This window comes from Mastigoproctus giganteus, chromosome 8 (assembly GCF_048544385.1).
Source record: "Mastigoproctus giganteus isolate SK-2022 chromosome 8, ASM4854438v1, whole genome shotgun sequence".
NCBI lineage: Eukaryota > Metazoa > Arthropoda > Arachnida > Uropygi > Thelyphonidae > Mastigoproctus > Mastigoproctus giganteus.
This window is the reverse complement of record NC_143582.1, coordinates 65,738,997-65,754,112: the sequence shown is the minus strand read 5'-3', so window position 1 is coordinate 65,754,112 and position 15,116 is coordinate 65,738,997. Positions and strand designations below refer to the sequence as shown.

General features: G+C 34.9%; 1 protein-coding gene across 2 annotated transcripts in view; it reads right to left on the bottom strand.

The window, feature by feature from the left end:
• Nucleotides 1-15,116, bottom strand: part of LOC150081583 (phosphatidate cytidylyltransferase, photoreceptor-specific-like) — a 164,553-nt gene that overhangs the window by 37,010 nt on the left and 112,427 nt on the right. For both annotated transcript variants that reach the window (XM_090379444.1, XM_090379445.1), the window contains exon 11: nt 7,413-7,516. In XM_090379444.1, coding sequence (XP_090235570.1) covers nt 7,413-7,516 — 104 coding nt within the window. The remainder of the gene's footprint in view (nt 1-7,412; nt 7,517-15,116) is intronic.

Here is a 15,116-nt window from a genome sequence, read left to right as displayed (position 1 = left end):
GAAATAAACTAAAAAGGCTTAATAGCATTTTCATACATGATCCAATTTTTTCCTATTTTCTCGATAACTAACAGAGATTTGTGGAATTTTAAAAGGAAAATCAAAGAAAACATTTTTGTTAAATAGAACAAAATCACTGAAATTTAATATGGGTCTAATGGACCCCGATTAAGAAGGAAAGCAAAATAGATTGTAAGAAAAACACTGAGTGGCAAAAAAATTTCTACAGAAATAGAATGCATTCTTGTCTGCTTGCTTTAATGTTTAAAATGAACGAAACACATTTTTAAGATAGCATACATATCATTATATGATATTTGAAAAGGTCTTTTATTAAATTACTAAAATTTCAGTATCTTTCAATGGAAACATGATAGGGACATAATTTCAAATATTTTTGGAATCAGTGGATCAATTTCCTTCAGAATTTGCAACTTTTGATCTAGAGATACGAAAAAAAAAAAAAAAAGAAAGTTTTTGTTGGCCAGTGTTGCCTTTCATTCATTTACTTATTACTGCTTTTCTTTACTGCATCTGAATATATTTGTAAATATTATAGCAATACATTGTATCAAGTCATAGATCTGAATTTAATTATGCCACTATTTCAGAATGAAGTAATATTTTGTGTATTTTATGAGCATCAGAGCACCACACTACAATGCATCAGTACTCACACTGGTCATTTCTCTCTTTCTCTCTCTCTGCTTTTTAAAGTGAAATCCCACTAGTCACTAGTTCGTTCAAATGCTTATGACTAATTTGTTACATAAAGTTTACTGAATAAGCCATGTCCCCCCCCTTTTTTATGGATTTTTGAAGTGTATGAGTGCTGGATTTCATTTTATTATTTCCAGGCTGTAAAAGTTGTTTTTTTTTTTTTTTTTTTTTGTAAAATGTGCTGGATTTTAAAGAACTACCTGTTATTACATCATCATCATCATCAGCCATTTTCAATTCAAAGACCTTTGTATTATTTACTCGAGTCAGTTTTTTTCCTTTCCTTTCCTACATCTATATTAAGTGTACATCTTACCATTCTGTGATCACTTCCAACATTTACCTTATTCAGGACGGTAACATCATTCACAATATATCTTCTGTTAGTGAGGATGAAGTTGATTTCATTAGTTGTTAATCCATTTGGACTCTTCCATGTCCACTTTCTGTTCACCCTTTTCTTGAAAAAAGTGTTCATTACTGACAGTCCTTGAGATTCTGCAAATTCCACAAGTCTTTCACCAATCTTTTATTTCTTTCACCAACTCCAAAATTTCCTATAGTTCCTCTTTCTGCGCTGTTTTGCCTTTTTCCAACCTTAGCATTGAAGTCCCCCATAATAATAGTGTAGTGGGTTTTCTGCTCATCTAGAAGACTCTCAATTTCGGTGTACATTTCTTCAACCTCTTCATCATCATGGCTCGATGTTGGTGCATAAATCATTATAATCTTTAGCTTGTATCATTATAATCTTTAGCATAAATCATTATAATCTTTAGCATTGAAGTCCCCCATAATAATAGTGTAGTGGGTTTTCTGCTCATCTAGAAGACTCAATTTCGGTGTACATTTCTTCAACCTCTTCATCATCATGGCTCGACGTTGGTGCATAAATCATTATAATCTTTAGCTTGTACCTCTTAGAAATCTTGAGTATTAGTCTTGACACTCTTGGTGATGTACTTTTGAATTCCAATATGTTGTTTTTAAAATCTTTATGGACCAGAAAGCCAACTCCACCTTCACTCCTTTCACTGTTTCCATTGGTGTACAACAGATTTCCACTTGATAAACTTATAAGTAATTCATTTCTTCTTCTTGTTTCAGCCAAACTGATGTTATTCCAATTCACATTTTCTAATTCCTTTTCCAGCTCTAATATCCTGTCTTCACTGATGAGTGATCAAAACAGAAAAAGTAATGAAATATGCTAGATGACAACCTAATGTGAGTGCATCCACCAATAAGTGTGTATATATATATCCATTTGTGTTGTAGGAGATTACCATGAGAGTAGAACATAAAAGTAGTATAACGCTTGTGGTAAATTTAAATTTCAAAATTGCAATACAATGCTTAATGAATTGAGGATGTATGTGAAAACAATCTCAAAAATTCAACTACAGTTTTTATATTTCCCCTATAATTTTATGATGGATTATATGCTAGTCTACAGCAATGGTGCGCAAACTAGGGGCGTGCAACCCCCAGAGGGGATGCAGGATAAATTAAAGGGGTCGTGGTAATTTTTAAATAAAATTTATTTTTGTGTACACCAAAGACAAAAAACCTGTTGTTAAAATTACTTTTTCAATACTATACGTGTATTTTATTGCTACTCGAATGAAGTCTGAGATATGAACGAACCCTATTGCCACTCTATTTTTTAGGGTGTTTCACGTAAGAAAACACAATAAGTAAGAAAGCCATGTGTGATGCACATGGCTTTCTTACTTATTGTCCTCGTGGGTAGGTAATACGCCTTAATTTGCTCAATGGCTATGGATACACAGAAAGCAGCTGTCTAGTGTGACTTCTGTATGTATTAATACTTCTCAGTATTACTCAACTGCTGAACCATAATCTCTTTAGCTCTTAATTCGTGCTTCCTACAGCAAACATTTCTGAAATTGCCTAAAGGCCAGAGGTGTAAATATGCTGTGACAGTAAATAGGAAGACTGTTGCACGTACACTTTATTCTGCTTTGCAATTCGGTGCTTTCACGTCATCTTGGAAGTGTTTTTCATTCTTCTGCTACTTTTTTATATTATCATTGTTTTTAAGAATAAAAAAATATATATTTTACCATGGACAATTGGTTAATCAGAACAAAACAGTTCAGAAGTGATGACAATAATGTTGCTACAGATACTTCAGAAGCTGAAACGGTCAGAAACATCATGTGAAAATTTGGACACTAACGTTATTTCAAGTTAGTGGAACCACCGATTTCTGGTAGAGAGCCATCATATTCCAAATCAAAAGGAATGAAAAAGAATAGAAAATATCAAGAAGAATTTGTGAAGTATGGCTTTACTGACAGCATTTTTGATGAAGCAACGTCCTGTGCGTAATATGTTATATAATGTTAATTTATATAACGAAATAACCAGAGATAATGAAAAAAAATGGAATCCTTGTTCAAACGACATGCCAATGCCATACGAGGTGTGAAATCTTTCATGAAGAAACACTGCAGTTCCTTGTAACCATCGTTGGAAGTTTCATATTTAATAGGAAAAGATTTGAAATCACATACTATTGCTGAATCCCTTGTTCTCCCAGCTGCAATAAAAATGATTTCAATTATGCGTAGAGAAAAATACAGCAACAATTTAAATACCAGTCCTCTATCCAGAGATACAGTTATTGCGAACATCATAAAATCCAATTTATTAAATCAATTGAGAGAAAGTCCAATTTTTGCAATACAGTTAGAAGAATTCACAGATATTTAAAACCTTACTCAAATTATTGTATATGTCAGATACTGTTATGAGGGAGATATTTTGGAGAATTTTCTAATTTGCAAAGCTTTGGAAGGAAGAACAACGGGCGAGAAGATTTTCGATTATAAATTTTTTTTTTCTACCAAATATTGCCTAAAGTGGAACAACTGCTTTGCGATTTGTAATGATGATGCGGCTACATTAATATGATAAAATAAAGGTTTAAACAGCAAAGTAAAATTAGTAAAATAACAAGAGGAGTTTACCTCAATATAGTGCGTAGAACACTTCCGTATGATTACCCTCCAGAAATTAAAACGGAAAAAATGAAAAAAATCCACAACTTACCGGTACATTAGAGTAAAATATAAAAAATTAAATAATCAATTTAACACAATTCAAATCAATATAAAACAATTAAAAATCAAATTAATGCAATTAAAAGAATCTAACGAAAATAATACACATGAATACACATGACAGTTCAGCTTTATGAGAACTTCGGGGAAATAAGGACATTATTATACAGAAGGCAGATAAAGGAGATACAGTGGTAATACTAGATAAACATGATTATATTAATAAGTTAGATTCAGTTGTGTCAGATACCTCCACTTATCGTGAAGTAGACCCGGCACTGTTTACCAATTTGGTCAATCAATACAATAAAACGTTAACCACGTATTGATTTTTTTTTTTTTTTGATTTGGTAGTTGTTGGCGCATCGGCTTCTGTGGCCATATTGCACCTCCCAAGGTTTTTGCAGTACTTTGATCCAAGCCCGAGGCGGGAATCGAACCCGCAACCTTTGGGTTGCCGGGCAGGTACTTTACCCACTCGGCTAGCCCGGTCGGCTCCACGTATCGAAAAAAAAAACGACTACATTACTACGGTTCAGTTAAAGGAATTGAAGTCCAGAACATACAATATTCCTGCACTTTTCGGTCAGGTAAAATTACACAAGACTGGGTTTCCTATTCGACCTATTGTTTCCTACAGGAACTCTGTATTTTCATCCTTAGCCACACATATATATAACATTATAAAACCCTTTAGACAGGTACTACAATTTGGGATTAAGAACTACAATACATTATTTAATAAGCTTAAAGACTGTAGACTCGGCGACAATGACAATTTATTCTCACTAGATGTTACCTCATTATATACGAATGTAAACGTTGAATACACATTAGATATTATTTAGGATATGTTAAATAAAAACTATTATACGAAGCTACTTATTAAGGAAATTTTTCACTTAATTAAACTGTTAGTTGAGGCTAACAAACAAATTTTTGGATTACCAATGGGTTTGAGCCTGAGTGGCTTAATGTCAGAGATCTATCTCTCAACGATTGAGCAGATACATTTGACACTTTTTCGAACCCGTATCACATACTATGGGAGGTATTTAGATGACGTTCTAGTTATTACCGATAGTAATACTATCCAAGACATTTTACATTCGTTTAATAATATTCATTCTAGACTCAAATTTACATTGGAAAGGGAAGATACGGATACTAAGTCATTAAACTTTCTAAATTTCACGCTTACCCGGGACTCGAATAAAATACAATTTAGCATCTATCGAAAACCTACAAACACCGGTATGCTTCTACATTATAATAGCTATCACCCGTTCACCTACAAAAGATCGATTATCTTTAATCAATTTCTTAATGCCTATAAATATTCAACGACGGAATCTGCTTTGGACTCAGAAATACAAATATTAACTAGCAGATTCTTAAACAGGGGTTATTCCATTACCACAATAAACCGAATTAGGGTACAAGCTAAGGATAGGATACAAAATACTACACCAATCAACAATATTAATATCAAAAAATACTTTATTTCTGTCCCATATGTTGAACAGTGGCACAAACAGCTTAACAGATTTTTAAAGATAACGAATTTAAAATTGTAGCTAGGCCAACACAGAAGTTACACACTATACGGAAAAAAAAAAAAAAGGAAAGAAAATCGTTTTGAATATTTTCGTTAGATTCTTTTAATTGCGTTAATTTGATTTTTAATTGTTTTATATTGATTTGAATTGTGTTAAATTGATTATTTAATTTTTTATATTTTACTCTAATGTACCAGTAAGTTGTCGATTTTTTCTTTTTTCTGTTTTAATTTCTGGAGGGTATCATACGGAAGTGTTCTACACACTATATTGAGGTAAACTCCTCTTATTATTTTACTAATATTATTATCAACGTAGAACATATTGAGTAGTACAGCTCTGATTCATACCATCTAACAGTAAAGTAAAGGAAATTGCTTCAAATATAGTTTTGAATCATTGCATTCTACAGTACATATGGAATGCATTAGTAGCAAAAGAAATGCAAACTGATTTGCACAAAGTTTGGAAAGATGCGATAAGTGTGATCAAAGTGTGATCAAGTGTGATTTATTAAAAAGTAGGAGGACTTTTCACAATGTTTTGTAATGAAATGAGATGAAACGCTTCTTTTATATACGAAAGTGAGGTGGTTGTTCAGTGGTAAAGTGTTGAGACGTCTTTTTGACCTCAAACATCAAGTTTTGTTTTTATCGGATAAAAATCAGAACCTTGCTCATTTGTTTACAAATCAAAAATGGCTTGTAAAACTTATTTCCCTTGCTGATATATTTGAAAAACTTAATGATTTAAATTTAATTCTTCAAGGACAGGGAACAAATATATTAATACTCAGTGATAAAATATAAATTTTCAAAGGGAAGCTTAATCTTTGGAAACTGAATTCGAGTGTAATAATACTGAAATGTTCCCATGCTTTTTTTGATTTTGTTATAATATTGACATTTTGCAATTTAGGGATAAAAAACCAAATTATGATATTAGGGTCCCCTGTAAATGATTACATCTACCAATATATTTATTTTGTCTGTAAATTGCATGTGTTCTCTGGTCGATTTGCCTGTTTTCTGGACAAAAAAACCCCAGTTCCTGGGGGAAAAACCTTGCTATCTAAGCCTGAGACCGACTAACTCAGCCACAGAGTGAAAAAAACCCACTAAAGTTCCTCGCATCATCAACGGGATTCGAACCGGGCCTTTTCCACCTGATGTTGAGAGGACTGTGACAATACCACCGTGCTACCCATGCAGATGCAATTTAGGGATATCATTGCCACCCACCTAACAATGCTAATTAAGAATTTTTCCAAATGATTTAATGTATCTCTGGAAAAAAAAGTTGTATTGGATTCGCAATCCCTTTGCTTTTGATATTTCTTCATGTCCCAAAATTATTTATTTGTTTGCTGAATTACCTTTGAGCAAAAGGAAGATTTTATCAACCTGTCATCTGATGAAGCATTACGTGCTCTTTTCAAGACTAGGTGGGAAAATTTTTGGCATTCTCTTCAAGATGAGTATCCATAATTATTACATATTTATGTGAGGTTGGTTTTTCAAAATTAACAGCTATAATAACAAAACAGCATTCCAGACTTTATCCAGACGATGACATGAGATTAGTAATTTCAAACATTGTGCCAAATATAGACCAAATATTATCAGTTATCCAGGCTCATTCTTCTCATTAATTGTTTTGTTTGTAATTGTTCATTTTTTATTGTTTTGTAATTTTAATTGAAGAATAAGAATTTTATTTGTTGTTTTTGCTGTATTCAATTAAAATATTAAAGAATTATTTTAATGTCTAAATTAAAATGGAAACAATTTTTTTATTCCTTTCTCTATACTCGAATAAAATTTTCTACAACATAATTTATAAAATCCATTTTTCTTCTCCAAAAATCTGGTCATCCTATCTCGGAGTTTACATTGAGGGGTCGCGTTAATTTTGTATTTAATACAGGAGGTCACAAGCAAAATAAGTTTGTGTGCCACTGGTCTATAGTTTTCATAAAATCAAATATATTAATAGCATAACTAAATATTCTAATAACAGCTTTTTATAGTCAAAATTTGTTTACCTAATAAAACTTGAGATGTAAACATTAACAAATGTAGCCATTAAAAATTGACAGTCAAATCTATCCATAATTCCACCATGACCTGGAATTATATCACCAAAATCCTAGAAAAAGAATTTAGCAAAATTGTTAAGTATCAAAATTATACATATTTATAACACAAAAAAATTTTAATCATGACTTCTTACGTATTTATAAAAAATATATTTTTTAATATCCACATTTTATCCTAACAGCAAAGAACAAGAAGAATGAAATATATGAGAATCATACACATAATATTACTTTTGCCCGGTGGCATGGCAACTGTTCGTCAGATCTCATATGGGGGGGGGGGAATCACTCAAATAGTTAAAAAACACAGGAAACAACTTTTTTAAAAAATGTTGTGTAACCGCACTGAAATACAAATATTGTAAGTTCTATCTTAAAGATAAGAATATACATTTTTCCCCCCAAACACACACACAGACCATTACAAAATTTGGCATTGGTACTCATACTGGTCATTTCTGTCGCTCGCGTGCACGCACGCTCTCTCTCTCTGTGTGTGTGTGTCTCTGTCTCTGTCTCCCCACTCTCAGCTTTTTAAAGTGACATCAAACCGGTCACCAGCTTGTTCAAATGCTTTATGACCAGCTTTAGGGCACACTAAGTTACATAAAGTTTACTGAATAGGTCTCAAGATAAGATTTTCAGGAATGTGCCCTCTCTTGATCAATTCTGTGGGGGGGTAGCATTCCCTTGATTTTCCATATACCACTACTTTCATCAGAAGAACAAAAACATCTAAGTCAGTGACATAATATCATCTTGTTTAATTGCTCTCAATAATAGAACCCACCAGCCAAAAAAATATTCCTAACCCACCTTCAAAATTTGCTCTTATATGTTTTAAAATACTGTATACAGGTGACCCCCGCTTAACGCTGATCATTCGTTCCGGAAAAACAGAGCGCTAAGTGAATCCGCGCTAAGCGAGCGCCGCTTTCCCATAAGGTAACATATGTATTTGTGAGCTGCGGTCGGTGCCATAGGATATTTCCTAATCAATAATAAACGGTAATGAAAAGATGCACAAATGTCGGTCAAAATATTTAATATTCAAATATTTGCACATATAAAATATTCTGCATTACATACGTATAATCATGTAGTAACTACTTGAGTCTCAAAAGTAAACAAAATTCCAATTAAAATAATGAATTTAATTGATTTAATTTAATGGATGAATTTAATCATGAAAAATGTGTGGATTTTGAGTTGAACTTTGGCCCTCTTCCAAATAAACTAAAAGGGGTATTACTTTTAAATGGCCCGCAGCGTTACCACTCAACAATAAAGTCAACCGATCCTTCGCCGCTTTGAAACTTGGCATGTTTTTTGTTCTTTCAATATGAAACTTCTTTTAGGCATTCGTTTCCACAAAAGTCCTGCTTCATCTATGTTAAAAACTTGTTGAGAAGTATAACACATAATACACCTCTTCAATAATTTTAACAAGTTCTTTTTTGAAAGTTTCGGCTCCTTAATCTGCACTAGCGGCTTCTCCCAGGATTTTAAATCTATTCTACCAGTTTTAAATGGTTCCACATTTTTTTTTTTTTTTAGGCGAGTTTTCTTCAGATCATCGTACTGTATTGGCTAATCTCTTTCTCTCTCTCTCTCTCTCTCTTTTTTTAATATTTAACTTAACTGAATTCTGCATTGGAATATTATCTTCAATAAAATTAGTCTTTCCATTTCAATCCTAACAGCCGGTCTAGTCCTAGTTGCTTGCAGTGGAACAGCTATCTTTCCCGCTGCTAAAATTAACTCTTTATTTTTTCATAATTGTTCTTACAGTTAAACTTGCGAGTCCTAAATTATGGTACACATCCGCTTGTCGTTGACCGGAATCGATTCGCTTCAAAACGTCTAATTTAATTTTCAAATTCAGTCTTTTTCTTACATTTATAGTCTTCGTACTGCGCCCAGACGTTGTTGCATTTTCATTCCTGTTGGTCATTATTAGCTCTTCGAAAATATAACTGCGTTGGTTGAATTAATTATGATACAATGTTCAAGTAAACTGTCCGTTACGCACGATGTCTAATACTGTACTGAGTGATGATTAACTAGACTTCGGATAAATGCATATAACGCTGTCACAGATCACTATAACGCGCAAATATTACAAGCAATATATTTGATAATTTTTTAAAATGTTGATCTCGGAACTACGTAACAAGGGACTGTACTTAAATTAGCGTGAGAGAAAATTTCACTGAGCGTGGGAAAATTGCTCAAGTCAGCGTGGGAAACGTTTTAATGCTGTTTTGCTATTCATTTTCAAGCTATCGACTCCATCAAATGAAACGATTTCGTTAAATATGTCAAAAATGTAATCTGTAAAAGAGCGTTATAGTGATCTGTGACAGCGTTATAGTCAGATATGGGTTATAATATAAGAACAGCGTTATAGCGAATCAGCGTAAAGCGAACCGCGTTATAACGGGGGCCTGCTGTATATGAGTTAAGTTGGGTTGGCTTTGCATTAGCAACACCTACCTAATACCACATGGGGTCACCTTTTGTCCATAACACAGCCCATACACATCTTGGCATGGACTCTACAAGGTGCCGCACAGAGTCCCATGGTAGTACTACCCATGGATTGTACAATGTATCCAGAAATGCCAGCACATTGTCAGGAGGATGGTTGTAGCAATGAACATCCTTTTCCATTAAGTCTCAAACATGCTTGTTTTAGTTGAGAATGGGCGAGTTAAGCAGCTGTGGGAAAATGGAGAATTCACAGTCATGTTCCTGAAACCAGTCAGAAACCTGCTGGGCCTTGTGGCATGGCACATTGTATTGTTGATAGACAGCAGAGTTGTCTGGATACTGTCATCATGCAGGGGTGTATTTGATCAGTGATGATAGAAAAGTATATGTTACCATCAAGCCATTGATTAATGGTGATCAGAGGACCAAAATCATGCCACAAAAAACCATAACACCACTGCCTCCAGCCTGCCAAACACCAACAATGCATCCAGGTACCACTGCTTCATCTTGCTTTTTCCTAAATGCAGATACATCCATCAGAATATTAGAGTTGAAAACGGGACTCATCAGACCAGGAGGCAGATGTTGGTGGACCAGTGTTAGTACTGACATGATCATAAAAGGTGCAATTTCTTGTCTCTCGCAGCGAGCATGGGTACCCGTGATAGCCATCAACTGCCACAGCCTATGTGAGCTTATATTCAGTGCACAGGGATATCAGCCTTGCTATCCCTACATTGTACTGGATGGTTCGCTGGGCCACTGTGCTGCATCACTGCTTGGTTATGAAGCAACACAAATAACACTCACCATGGATGTCAAACTTGCATGTGTGTGTGTGTGTGTGTGTGTGTGTGTGTGTGTGTGTGTGCGCGCGTGCGTGAGACCTTTGGCTAGTTGTTCGACTGCTGTTGAGCCAGTTGCAGTAGACTCATGACAACAGAGAATAGGAGTACTTAACCATGTTGGCTGTTCAAGGCATTGGCCATGCAAATCTTGTCCCCACAATCGTTCCACATTCACAGTCGGAAAGACCTTGAAGCTCACACATTCTTCCTCTCAGACACTCAAAAACTGATTGCCAAGTATGCAAATTACACTCTTATATCAGCAATTCTCAACTTTTCACCAGTATCACAGACCACTACATTTCTACATAAGGGGATGTTGCTAATGCAAAGCCAACTCGTTCTGTTGTAAAAATTGACCTCTGAAGCAATAAAATATAGTTTAAAATAAATTTTAAAGTGGACTTATATCCAAGCATAAAATATTAAGTTTGAATTCATTTTCTTAGGGTTAGAAAGATATGTATTAATAACAATATGCAGGGTGGTCCTTAAGCAGTGAAACTTGTTTAATCATATATAAAAATTGCAAATATACATTTAAATTAATGCTAGCATAATACAAATGGCATACATAAACTTGGTGGAGGGAAACCCATCTATTAAATATGGCTGCCATTTTGGACTTTACCAAACTGTAATCTTTTGGGCACAGAGTGACACAACAAGGCACAATTCCCCAGAAATGTTCTAAAAATCCCCAGATATCTATTGACTGCTGAAGCTCCCACATAAAAAAAAACAATAGTGAAATCCCATTTTGATATATCAACTGTTACGGAGGCACTACACAGGGTAGTGGAAAATGAAAAAGACTTATGAATAACTGTGCAGTGATCTTTTTCCCCCTGTATTAATGCTGCTCAGGATACCAGATTTAGAATCAGCTGGTTGAACAAAATCTTTTCAAGCAGCCAATCATCCAAATTTTTTCTCATCATGCAGTGTGGGACAAACTTTGCATAAATTTTTATTTTCCCCAAGTTTGTGGTAATAATAATGGACCTTATCGATTCCTTATTCACATTTAACTCACTTACTAACATTCTCAACATTAATTGGCAATTGATAGTAAATTGCACACTTTGTCCACCAATTCAGGGCTGCAGGTCTTTTTCAGTCATCCTCTTCAATAATCATGATTATTGAAGAGGATGCTGCATGCTCTCTACCCTCTTTGAAATACTTAAACCATTAAAATTAAACCATCGAAAAGGTAGTTAGCCAACATCACAAGGAGGTTGGCTAACTCAAGAATTACTCCCTCCATCTCAGGGAGTAATGCTCCCCATGAGTTATTTTGGGTTTTTTAAGCACAACATGCACATCAGCCAGCAAACCTACACTTGTACAGACAATATAAAATTGTGAAATATAGTATAAATCAAAGACGTGCCTAAAACCCTAAAACAACCAGCTAATCAAGAAATAAATTATACTTTTAAATTATTTTCAAATTTGTATCAAAGTGATACGAGCTATTTAGCATTATGTGCTATGGAACAGAATGACAAATAATAGTAAATATTATATTTGAATGTGTCAAAAACAGTTAATTAGTTAGTTATTGCAGTTTTTAGGAGCATTAGCAACTAAGGCCATATTGCTCCCGGAATATGCGGTGGTCATTCCCTGACCTTTCCGCATCCTCCGTATTTGGTGGTGACTGGCTCGAACCCCGGTCTAATCAAGAAGCGTGTGCTATGCACTGCTGCTCCTTCCCACCTGGCTACGGAGGCACCTCAAAAACATTTAATTAATAATGTATGGAGAGATTCACTACTATATACATACCTATAAAAAGCCACAGGAATGGAAGTTTCTCTGAGAGAATATGTTCTTTGCTAAACAATATATAGTAAATTTATATAGAAAATAAATATAGTAAAATAATATATAGTAAAAACAATAACATAGTAAATTTTCCTTGGTGATTTTAATGTTCACAACACTCCAGTTGGCTTCCGTTTTCTAGTCACACCGACTCAGCTGGTTGAGATGCCGAGGCGCAATTACTAATGACCTTGCACAGATTGTTCATTTACCTACCAGAATACTGGACAATCCTAACCATACAGCCAACACACTTGATCTTTTTCTCACAAACAACCATTCTAAGTACACAGTCAAAGAGAGTGGTCTGTTAGGCACCTCAGATCACAACTTGGTGATCATCTCAAAGTGTTGTTTGGCATTACAGGAATGCAAAATGGGATGATGTGCGAGATTTCTTTTCTTCTTTTCCTTGGTTGGATTACTGTTTCAAAACTTCTGATGTCAACGTTTACTCAGATCGTGTCAATGAAATTATTCTTGTAGGAATGGAATCCTTTATTCCACACACCACTTTAAAATCTAGTCCTTTATCTAAACCTTGGTTTTCCAATAAATGTGTTAAGGCTGTTCAAGAGAAGAATGTTGAATATCGAAATTGGCTTGTTTCCAATTCTTCAGTTTCGTTTTCTGTCTACACCAAAGCTCGCAACAATTGTAAAGCAGTTATTAATCAGTCCAAACTAGATATTGAACAGGCTAAGAGTAGAAACTTGCTACTTGCCCTAATGATAGCGGAACCTTCCAAAGCGATTTTAACCGCAACTTTTGCCCATCTCTGCTCCCACCTCCTGTCAAAACCAGATGGTTCTGTTGTCACTTCAGCCAAGGATAAAGCTGACCTGCTAGCATCCCATTTTTCTTCTAACTCACTTATTAATGATCTTGTTAAAACGCTTCCCACCATTCCCAACACAATCTATTCAACGCCTCCTGTGGTCTACCATCAAAAGGATGTCAGAAGCATTTTGACGAATCTTGGTATTTCTCCACTTGTTCTCAAAACCTGTACTCCTGAACTTACTCCTGTTCTTAGCTGCCTTTTTTCACTTTCTTATTCCAAAGGTGTTTTTCCTTGAGCTTGGAAATTTGCTCATATCCAGCCAGTTCGAAAAAAGGGTGACAAATCCCTCCCATCCAATTATCCTCCCATTCCAATTACTTCTACTCTTTCTAAAGTAATGGAGAAATCAAGTAACTCTTAAACTACCTAGAAACCTTCCATCTGATCAACGATTGCCAGTATGGATTCTGTCAGTGTCAATCCACTGGTGATATTCTGGCTTATGTTACCCATTTAATCACAAATTCAATTCAAATTCAATACAAATTCAAATACGTTTGGTGAAACACAAGCAGTTGCTCTTGACATTTCAAAGGCTTTCAATCATATTTGTTATAAAAGTCTTCTAAACAAGCTTCCATCTCATGGGTTGTTAACTGTTTTTTGTAATTGGTTATCTAGTTTTCTCTCTGATCGCTCACCAAGGGTGATGGTAGATGGCTCTCTATCTTCTAACTTCTCTACTAATGCTGGTGTCCCCAAGGTTCAGTTCTTTCTCCCACTCTCTTCCTCTTGTATATTAATGACCTTCTTCCATTGACTGGAAATCCTATCCATAGTTTTTCCGATGATAGCACATTGCATTCCAATTTCCACTTTGAGAAACCTTGCTCTGCTCAATCAGCTTCAACTTCCTTAGTAGAAGGAAGTTGACATTTAAGGAATGAAGTTGGTATTTAAGGAATGACAATTCCTTAAATACCAATCTCCATGTAATTCTGCAGTGGGGCAAAAACAACTTAGTTGATTTCAATCCTTCTAAAACTCAGTCTTGTCTTATATCTCGCAAAAAGGATTCTTCTGCTCCTATGCTTATCTTTGATGACACTCCAATTTCTAGGCAAAATGAGATATTTCTTTTGGGGATTACCCTGACTTCTAATCTGTCTTGGCACAAGCACATTACAAATATTGCTTCCTCTGCATCTAAAAAACTTGGTTTTCTCTTTTGTTCTTGGCACATTACTTTTCTTCCAAACAGCTGTTCACTCTTTACAAATTGCAAATTCGCCCTACCATGTAATATTGTTCCCACATCTGGGGCAGTGCCCCTAAAACCTCTCTCAGGCTTCTATATTCCATTCAGAAGAGGGCAGTTAGGTTAATTTATGACTCATCTCTAACAGAATCTCTCCACTTGCTGTCTCATAAACGTACTGTTTCTGCTGCATGCCTTTTCTACAGATACTTCCATGGGCACTGTTCTTCTGAATTGGCTTCTATAATTCCCACTCTCTCTTTCAAAACAGTCCAAACACCTACTGCCACCAGCCAATATCCATTTACTGCCCAACTTCAAACTCACAGAATCAACTTTTCATCTTCATTTATACATTCAACTGCTGTTTTCTGGGCTGCTTTCTTCCTTCATACGTATTTCCTGAAAATTACAGCCTACAGAAGTTCAAT